The sequence below is a fragment of the Benincasa hispida genome, chromosome 8, assembly GCF_009727055.1.
Source record: "Benincasa hispida cultivar B227 chromosome 8, ASM972705v1, whole genome shotgun sequence".
Classification (NCBI taxonomy): domain Eukaryota; kingdom Viridiplantae; phylum Streptophyta; class Magnoliopsida; order Cucurbitales; family Cucurbitaceae; genus Benincasa; species Benincasa hispida.
Genome location: NC_052356.1, coordinates 61,032,794 through 61,043,737, shown reverse-complemented (window position 1 = coordinate 61,043,737; position 10,944 = coordinate 61,032,794). Strand labels below are relative to the sequence as shown.

Here is a 10,944-nt window from a genome sequence, read left to right as displayed (position 1 = left end):
AACTAGAACTTTATCCAGGACATTTATTTTCCGGACGTCACTATTATCTATCACTTCATTATTGATGAATTTGACTTTTAATTATTGATTTATATAGTTAAAGTTGTAGTTTATTAATTAAAAAAGCTTGTCCTAAAATTTCATTAAAAATTGTACAATATTTTTATTAAATTTTCATGATATCTATAATTTTTCTTGAAAATATATATCGGATATCTGTAAATCTGAATCACCATTATTTATATTGATAATGATATTTTTATCTTTGAGTGAAATGAAATAAAAATTCATAGAAAAAAAGTTCAAATAAGATTAAAGCATAAAAATCCGTTTGGATTGACAAAGAAATGTTTTTCAAAAAAATTGTTAAAAATACTCTTCGAAAACAATTTTGAGTGGTTGTCAAACACTTCAATTTTTTCTAAAATGACTTATTTTTTAAATCAAACACTTGAAAATATATTCCAAATGCATTCTAAAATGAGACCTTTTTAAATATAAAAAATATTTAAAAAAATTTACATTTTATAGAAAAAGCTATAAATAGTACAAATCACTTTTAGATTTTTTGCTGTAAAGTACAAATATTTTTTAAAATTTTCTATTTCTAAAAAATTTCCTTTATAAAATACCTGAGTTTATTTTTCTTCTCAAATTTTATTTCTGAAAATGAAAGTTTTAGATAGAAACAGAAGTAAAATCCAAATAAATTCAAAAAGTTTAGATGAATATATAGTTTTTATTATTTATTATCATTATTTTTTTTCAAATTCTGGAAAAGAAGATTTTGGATTGAAGATGAGGCTGGAAAAGTTGAATTTGAAAATGAAAAAAGTTAGAAAATGAGAAGGCTAAAAATTGGAAAAAAAAAATGAAAAGAAAAAACAAGATCTAGCGATATTGGACAATATATCCACAATATTTGGCGGTATATTCACAATATTATGGCAGTATTTCCACATTTTGTAAAGACATCAACAATATATCCATTAAACGATATATCGACAATATTGCCGATTCTTCATGAATATTTGAGAAAAAAGATATTACCCTCCTATATCTCTATCGGTAACTCGAATTTAGCAAAATTTCAACCATACATCGCCGTGATAACTTGATTTCCATCCTTGATTTAATTTAAAATATATCGATAAAATTATTTACATAATGAATTTGCACACATTAGTTACCTTGTCAATTAACATAAATGATGTCCCCTCCAATTTTTTGGGTCAATTTTAACAAAAAAAAAAAATCCAAAGACGGTCTTTTAAAACAATTCAAAAGTTAAAGTATATAAAAAAGAAACTTTTCAAAATCTATGATATAATGGAAACCAAACCCCTACCCCTAAAGTTCGAAACATTTGGTATAATTTAACCTTCAATTATATAAAAGAGAAGAACGATCTATTAAGCAATTTCCATCATACAGATTTCGTCAAAAGAACACTCATCTAACCACTAAAGATTGAAGAACAAAGTTGGAATGAGTTAGGAGAGGAAGGGCTAACCTCGACCCACTCTTTGTCAACCTTCTCAACATGTGCATTTGATTTGGGGATGGCATAGAACTTAGGCCTTATCAATTTGCTTCGTCAATTTCTTTATGAAGTTCATTGAGAATATCAAGTCAAAGCTTTTCTCGAAGTCACTGTCACTTTTATGGAGCTGAACCCCGATATTAGCATTGCAGGATGCAATATATCAAGAAGTAGAGTGTTCATCCCAGCACTTGTATGGCTGCTGCTGCATATCTGTAAGAAGGTACATTGTCAACTCAATGGACAAGCAACTCAAGATGATAAACCGTTGCAATATAACATTGATAACATTTCTTACCTCGACATACTCCATCCAAGTTCAGTGAGACGTTCCAGGACATTGGGAGATGAAAGCAAGTTGACGACTCCTCCAGAACCAACTGGGGATTGTAGAATTTCCCATGGTGATTTCATCAAAATCTGTATTTCTTTTGTTCGTCAACCACGTTGCTAACAACTGGAAGTCTCTCTTCTTCCAAAAACCAGATCTGGAAAATTGATTCCAAGTAATTAAGCAAGAAAATTGTTGATGACTCATTACGATTGCTATAGCTTAAGCCTTAAAGCACCCCCAAATGGATCCGCTCGTGAGTTAATCTCATTGATTAATGACAGCTGTTAAACTAGTGAAAGATGATTTTAGACATGTTTGGAGTAATTTTGAATTGATTAAATCACTTTTTTCATATTCAAAATTACTCTCCATCATGTCCTTAATCATTTCAAATTAAAATTTAATGTTCAATTTTATACTTTTAGACACAGTCTTCAAACAATTACAATTTTATTTTTAATCATATGTGAGTTATTTTCAAACTCACTTCCAAACTTGCTTTTCACATATTCATTTTCTCTTAAATGGTTTTTATATTGTAAACCCGTCTCTTACCATAAAAAGAAAAGAATACATATAATATGTTACGATTATGAAATAATGGAAATAGAACTTCACTTAAAGACTGCTCACCAACCTTTTCAGAATCGAAGGCAAAGTAATCATTATCCACAAAAGCTTTTCAATTGAATGAATTGTGGAAGCTGAGCATACCAAAAATCAGAGCACGTATGCTCGGTCTTCAATCTGAGCAGAATACATGTTTAAGTCAGAAAAATGTTCTCAAAGATTCATGCTCATTAAGATTTCAATATTTATCTTAGTAGAATTCAGTGCAAATCCAAGTAATACCCTTCCCACATTAATGAATAAAAATACCTAGAAGCCATAAGCAACCAACCTATATTGTCATACCAGCAGAGAAAATCTTAGTAAATTACGTGCTTTAGACATTTATTTCCAAGTAATCTAATAAACTTCGTTTCAACAAGTAAAATGTAAAAGTAGACAGAGAACCGAAAAAGCCTGATCTTCGCAAAGCATTTCTTACCACATGCAAGAACGATTGTTTAAAACTCTAGTGATGACAAGTGGATTCCATAACTAATGCACGTTGAATCACAGCGAACAAACTTATTATTTCATTCCTACACTAATCCATCAAAATAAAGGGCCAATAAAAAAATAAATAAAATACAAACCTTTGCAAACCTTCTATCATCACAAAGTAGATCAGGAAGGGAAGAAGATGTTGGATGCTCATCAATATCACAAACTATATCAAGGTCGGAGTACCATCCCTCATCATTAACAACTAAAACAAACGGCAGTTTTTCCAGAAGATATGAGACTGAGTCCCTTTTCTGCAAATTGGCATGTGTACCAAGTTCCTTTTCATTTGCACCAGAAAATTACACATCTATCTAATATCCTCAAAGTATTTTGTACATTTTCCAATTAGAGGCATTGAATAGCTCGTCAACAGTCAACCTGATTCAAGTGGTCAATTGACAATACAAGGTCAGTGCATGGAAAGTAGTCAAAAGGATTTAACCACACATGAACTCATTGACTTAAAGGAAACTATCAAATCAGACAACGAGAAAGTTAAAATATCTTGACCTTTAAACTTCATTAGAAAAACCGATTGTAAAGTAAATTTTAACTGAAGGAGATTACTCAATTAGTCAATTTTAACTAATCACAACGATATCTTTCAAAAGAGAAATGAAAAGTGAAGAAACATTTGTAACATTGCAATGGTAGGATTGCCAACTTAAAATTATATAAAAAAACCAATGACTTAGCACCTGCCCGGCAATTGGTTATGTACAGGTTCAAGGATATTCTGAAGGCATAAACTAGCACTTAAAAGTTCCATCAGGATATGCAGAAACCAAAAACGTACGGAAAGATGGAGACAAACTATATATTTCTAGTTCAAATTAAAAAGACACCATTGGAGAAACAAAACTTATAAAAAGAGTACAAACTACATCTAACTCAAAATTGAGCTACACCTTCTTGTAGGAATCGCAATATCTTGTAAAGCTTTTTTTGAAGCAACTTGGAATTCACTCCAACTATCTGATCGCAAGTAACCTTCCCTGTGCTTTTTCTCCAAATTTGAAACCATTAAAAAATGTGCTTCTGTTCCATTTCAGACAGCTTCTTTTTTGCAGCTACGAGCGTTTTTGGAACTTTTTCCTTCTTTCCATTCCTACAATGAAATATCGAGGTTACCAGACCAAGCGTCAAGATAGGAAAAAAGAACTTAAAAATGCAAGCAAAAGAAGGCTGAAAAGAAAGGGAAAAAAGAGTAAGCAGAATTCATATTTCTGTCATAAAATACACAAATTGCAACAAAAATTATATAATGAAGCAACTATGGAACATGAAGTTCAAATGCCTGAATAATATCGAGACCTTTCATCAGGGCATTCATCACTTAAAAATAAGTTGGCATCATTACTTCATTTATATATAAAGCATGAACATAAAAATATGCCTCACAAGTTGGCGTCGTTCTTTCTTCGATCTCTCATCAGAATGCAAATTTAATTCCAGAAGCCCTTTTGGAGGTGTAATTTTCATTTCTCGTCTTTGGAGATCAACAATAGGAACAATTGCTTCGACAAAGGTATCCAAACGAGAGCGACCAGATACTCCAGTTTCAATTGAGGTTGGATTTCCAGTAGCATCAATAAATATCTTCAGACAACTTAAGCATGACATGTAAAAGATCTGCCCCTCCCACTATCAAATACATTAACAACAGTTCAGAGACTGACCAGTTTCCTGAAAGGTTTGTATGCAATTAGTATCACAAGCAATCAAAGGCAACCAAAGAAAGAAAAAGAGATATATAACATATTTTATGAAGGGATAAAACAATATAAACATCAAATAAAGAAAAATTTAATTTATAAATAGTGCAAAAGCTCAATTGAAAAGTAGGTAGTGCAGGAAAGTTCTACACAAAATATAGTTCCTCAAGAAGCAATCATCCATAATTTGTCAACAAACAATGAGCTGCATCAAATCTGTCCTCATTCTACAGATAGCAACAAATCTCCACAAGCAGACCAAAAATTGAATAACCGAATACTTCAGCAAATCAGATTACTTCCCTAAAGAGGTGCATGGGGGGTTTCCTAATTAACAAAAATAATATTATCATTGGAAGTCAAAATAAGAAAATTAACGTGTTTGAGAGACAACTTGTACATGCAAAAATTGAATAACTGAATACTTCAACAAATCAGATTACTTCCCTAAAGAGGTGCATGGGGGTTTCCTAATAACAAAAATAATATTATAATTGGAAGTCGAATAAAATTAACGTGTTTGAGAGACAACTTGTACATGCAAAAACATTTGCATACCTTCAGAATAACACTCATGCCAACAAGATCAGGGAATAAAATTCACCTTCTTCCAACTGTGGTCGGTCGTCTTCTCTCACTAGGAGAGTTGATCCAATGAGTTGCTTGGCCTGAATAGATTATGAAATCAAGATACTGACACATTTTAGTTCAAAATAGTTATTTTTGACTCTATAACAATATCAGTGAAAATAGTAATATCTGCCGGGCTAACTTGGATGGTTGCCTTTTTTCTTTTTTGTTTAACTAGTAAATGTGCGTAAAAAAAGAGAGAGAGAGAGAGAGAGAGAAAAGAAATCAATAATTATAAACTCATAGCTTCTATACATTAAACAGCTACATGAAATACTAATGAGAATAAAGACACAATTTTCAGATAGAAACATGATTAGTCATACACAAAAAGGAAACAGGTCACCTGTTCCGCAGTATCAATTCCTACAAACTTCAATATCCAACTCTTTCGACCAGGGTGTTCCCTACCATCTTCCAGGTCAACTTCTCGGATTTCTTCCCTACCTGAAACTTGCTGCTTCAACCATCTTGTGCCAGGCTAAAGAAAAGGGGTAAGTAGCAGTCGCTATTGATTTAAAGGGACTAGGATGTTCTTGAAAAAGAGGGAGAAAAAAAGAAAAAAAAAGAGAGAGAGAGAGAGAGAGAGAGAGAGGGGCTAGGATGACAGACACACTCAAGGTTTGAGTATTTGTATCGTATAAAGACTTGATAGGATGTAATTCCCTTAATAATAACACCTCCCCCCACACTATATATATGTGTGTGAAAATTATAGCACTGCATTGGAGGGGTTTTCTTTTTTTATCTTCTTCTTCTGCAAAGAATTGGGGGCACAAGGCATATACTGTAAGAGTTTCAATTTCATTTCAATATGCAAGGAGTAGCTCATTCCTACAATGATGTATAAATGCACAGGTTCTTTCGAGAATTATTGCCATTGGTTTACCGTGGAGAATCGCAGTTCAGGAAAATCAGTAGTAGGTTTTACTCGGACTTCCCCTTCAGTCCCATGAACATTGGATATGTAACCAATTTCAACAAATCCTAACGGAGCTTCCACAGATTCTAAAATCTCAGAAGTAGCTGAAATGCCAAAACAAATTATCATTTCACATTTAAATTACCCACATCAACTCAAAAGAACGACACATTCCCTTCAAATCATTAAAAAACACCAACAAAATCCAGTTGATTTCAAATTGCGTTTCCAAAAAAAGGCCACATATAACACCAAAACAGAGGCGTTCCATCAGCCATAACTTAAACGAGATAAATTAGAATAACCAAACTGGAAGAACTTACCAACTCTACGGCGAGAAGGCTGCGAAAGTACGAAGGTGTGAAGATGGTACAAGGACACCTGAAGAATCGAGGAAGCCGAACCCTTGCAAGTAAGAGGGAGACGTTTTCGGAAAAGCTCAGTGTATCGATTAAGAATGGATATATTTGGAAAAGAATGAGAAAAAGAGGAAGAAGAACATAGCGGTGAAGTTCTCTGCATCATCTTCAGATCGGCGTGGCCGAAAATGGGGAGCACCGGAGTGACGAGCGAGAACGCACGCAGAAGGGAAAATGGCGGTTCACCGGCGTTTCGCCATCTTTCGGATATTTTAGCTGTTAAAAGTAAAAAGGTTTAATTATCAGAAGGAAAACTTTTCTATGGATGATCTTTTCTAAAAATTTATCTATGATTGATTTTTTATCCAAATAAAATATCAATTTTATTCCCAATTTAAAAAACTCTTCAAACTATGCCACATTTCTTCTTTCTTCAACGATTTCTTCAACTTTCATTTAATATGTATTCAATACAACACTAACATTCCACCAACGTATTTATTCCCAACTAATATTATACCAATAATATTAAATGACATTGATATCAAGAATGGAAGGTCACTCTCAGTTATTCATTTTCCGTCGAACCCACCACTAAATTCTCCCATTGATCTCTCAGAGTTTCAGTACAACATCCTCATTGTCGATCGCTTTCATCTTTGTTCATTTCATTGTGTCTTTGGGTATAGATCAAGATTCGTTTGTCAGATCTAGAAACGAAAAGAATGAAAGTGATATTCTACCGTATATCTTGTCATTCAAATCGTTTAATATTGAATGAGCGATCATATAGCAACATATAGACGATCGTTCATTACAATATAAAATGCCCATTTAGTATTATATAAACGATCGTTTAGTATTATATAACCGATCGTTTAGTACTATATGAACGATCGTTTATATAACATTTAAACGATCATCTAGTCTTATATAAATGATCTTTTATATACTACTTCACGACCATATAGTATTATATAAACGATCGTGTATATAATATTGAACGATCGTTTAGTAGTATATATGTGATCACATATACAATTCTAAGCGAATACTTAGAAATAGTTGGGTGATCACTTATCAATTACTAGGTGATTTCTTAAAATTTGATTGGATATTGCTTAAAATTTGCTAATCCGATTGCAATCAATGACGCTATTTCGCATCTTCGTACGATTTGGTGGGGAATGGGACCAGTTGAGAAGCAATTATGTTGAAGGTCATATGAAAGATATGAAGGTCATAAATAATATAATAATCAGTGAATTAGTGAATATTATGCACCAACGGCTGAATATCGATCTAGATATGTTTGATATACACACAAAATATTGCTATAGTCTATTGGTCCCGACTCCCCCAATCGATATAGTCGATGGTGAAGATCTTAGTTTCTTTTTAGAAGGCAGTGATGCATCCCGGATATCATTATTTGTATTAGTTACGCCCCGTGAAAGTCATAGAGTACACATTGAGAATATTTACCAGCAGTGCAATCCAACAAATCAACTCATTCCAACTAGTCAAAACTTTGGATATGCAACCATTCCAACATGTAATATTTCCACCATGTCTTTAATGGATAATCGTATTGAGCCATGTAACTTGGGAGAAGATCGAAGTGAAGCTTGGTTTGGTCACAATAATGAACCCAGATGTATTTCATAGTTCGATACTAACCATGGATATGGACAATCTTCAAGACCATATACTTCCCCAACACCTTACATTCATGTTCCAAGGACCATGGTAGTCAAGTTCGCCAAATCTTTGTGAACTACTTTAATTTCCTCCCTAAGAACTTTGTGCGATTTGGACTGGCGATGTTTTGAGGACTTATGTTGTGTATTTGACGATTCATCATGTCCCCTCTTATCCTTTTCCTGGTTAGTCTAAACCGGCCTACGTGATCTGGGCTCTATGGCACGATGCTTAGTTACATATTGATCTTGCTCACCAACATGGGGTCCATCGGACGGAGGGTGTTCTTGCTCCCCAACATGTTGGTCGAACCCATCGTGCCCCCCAAAGGACCTATGGGTATCGAGAGAGTGATCATGCCCCTTACCCTCCTTAATCCTTCTTCCTTCAACATTGAGTCCTTCCAACCGGTCTTTCTTGTACCTTATCTCCTTTGCACTTAGTACAAATCTCATTAAAACAATAGTCTGTACATAAGCGATTGAGTAAGTCAAAATGCATGAAATTATGATAGATGCTAATAATTATAAGTGATCGATTACTTACGTTTTTGGGCTGAAACACATTCTTACTCGATGATTTATAAGATGGAGCATAAGAACAAATCTATTTAAGAATTATAGGAATTGCAGCCTTACTGACTTTGGTGATGATGAACTTACTTGACGTGGATAAAATTTCGTAAGCCCAAACCTATAATATGAGAGCTTTGTTATATATGCATATAGATTAAAGTGAAATGGTAATGAAAGTACATACCTAGAATACAAGTGCAAATGCCTTTATACAGTAATGTGAGGCATGATGAGCATTTTCTACTTTCTTTGTCCCATCTGCCTCCTTCTCGCACATGATAGTCTTCATGTTATTTAATGTACGTTTCAAAAAGACGGACGACCAGTCATAATGTCTAAAGACTTTAGGGTCATTGACAATCCCAAAAGTCCTCACATCAAATTGGGTTTTCTTGTCTTTTCCAATCATCAATGTTTCGATGAATAATGCCAATGTAACTTTGATGACATCCTCATCGTTTATAAAAGTGAACTTCTCAAACGCATTCCCCATGCTCTTGCAAGAAATATTCTTATCATTTGGGTCCTTTGGTCCAAGAATGAGTTGTCGCAGCCTTTCACCGCTTGTTTCTCTTTCTACTATTTTCTTGGTTGACCACAACCCAATTATCAAATTAAAATCGCCTTGAGAGAATGTTACCTTCTTCCTCAATATGTTGAATGATATAATGTTTGAGTTCGCATCCTTTACCTCCCTGAATAGAAAATGGTGAAAAGTTTGCCCATTAAATACAAGATCTATGTCCAACAATGGATCAAAGGTCGTTGTCCTAAACATTCTCATATGCTCTTTTGTCAACTTATTCATAATAACGGACGCAGTTTTGTGGACTTGGCAAGAAGCCGTAGCAGGAAAATATTTCTCAATAGGGACAGTCATCTTAGCAACCTGTAACAAATGTATACATTACCACAATTAGTAAACGATCGCCTAAAACAACTAAATGGTCGCATAATAAAAACTAAACAATCGCATAACAAACAACTAAACAATAGCGTAACAAATAGCTAAACAATCGCATTACAAATATCAAAACGATCGCATAACAAGCAACTAAACGATTACATTACAAATACCTAAACAATAGCATAACAAACAATAAACGATCACATTACAAAGAACTAAACGATCACGTAAACAAGGCTAAACCATCGCACATCTTTATCTAAACGATCATTTACGTTTCTCTAACTGATCATTTAAAGAATACTAAATGTTGGCCTAGGATTATCTAAATGATCTATTAAGAACGAATACATGATCATTTACAAAAGTTGAGAAATTGTTTAACAAAAGGTAGGCGTGAACTTTTGTGAAACTTAAACGACCGGCGAGAACCCTAAACGAATATCAACATGCATTCAAGTAAAAGAGTCACATACCTTTCAAAGATCGACGATGATGAAAAATGTGTACAAACGAAGGTGATCAAACGCTCGGATGAAGATGGGAGACGAGGAGAGAAAATGAGAGGAAAAAACGAGAGAAAATGATAGCCAAAATCGCACAGTGAGAGATGTAAGCGAAAAAATGGGGTAAATGATCATTCGTAAAGTAGTTTGAAGAGTTTTTTAAATTGGGGGTAAAATTGGTATTTCACATGGGCAAAAAGTCAGTCATAGATAAGTTTTTAGGAATAGGTCATTTATAAAAAAGTTTTTTTAGATTTGGGTCATTTTGTGAAAATTTCCAATATTTGTGCACCTAGTTAAGTCAATTGGCCAATACAAATTTGATGGAAAAATAATCCTTTTGGTTATGAATTTTCATCTATAGGTTCATTTTAAAAAGAGTTCACTCTTCCTCTTCCAATTCTCTCTCCTTTATCTTTCCCCCCTCCCGTTCTTCTTGCTACTTTTGCCTCTCCTTCGTGATCCATCCAAATAATCTTAAATAACTTCTTTGGAAGGCGAAAAACTTGACAAACACATTTGACAAGTTTTAAGCATATGGTTCATATGATACTCATAAGAGGGTTTGAAACACATATTACCTTTGAAGATTTCCTCCACGAATTCAATTGAAATCCACCAAGATAGAGCTTGAATCTT

At 33.6% G+C, this 10,944-nt stretch overlaps 1 protein-coding gene across 1 annotated transcript in view; it reads right to left on the bottom strand.

Annotated features, from left to right (window-relative positions):
* The window catches only part of LOC120082966, an 11,883-nt gene extending 4,952 nt beyond the window's left edge, over positions 1–6,931 (bottom strand). The window contains 9 exon segments of the mRNA XM_039038417.1: positions 4,392–4,532; positions 4,534–4,632; positions 4,634–4,658; positions 4,660–4,676; positions 5,264–5,295; positions 5,298–5,373; positions 5,682–5,816; positions 6,225–6,361; positions 6,581–6,931. Coding sequence (XP_038894345.1) covers positions 4,392–4,532; positions 4,534–4,632; positions 4,634–4,658; positions 4,660–4,676; positions 5,264–5,295; positions 5,298–5,373; positions 5,682–5,816; positions 6,225–6,361; positions 6,581–6,782 — 864 coding nt within the window. The 5' untranslated portion in view covers positions 6,783–6,931.
* Between the last annotated feature and the right edge of the window lie 4,013 nt (positions 6,932–10,944).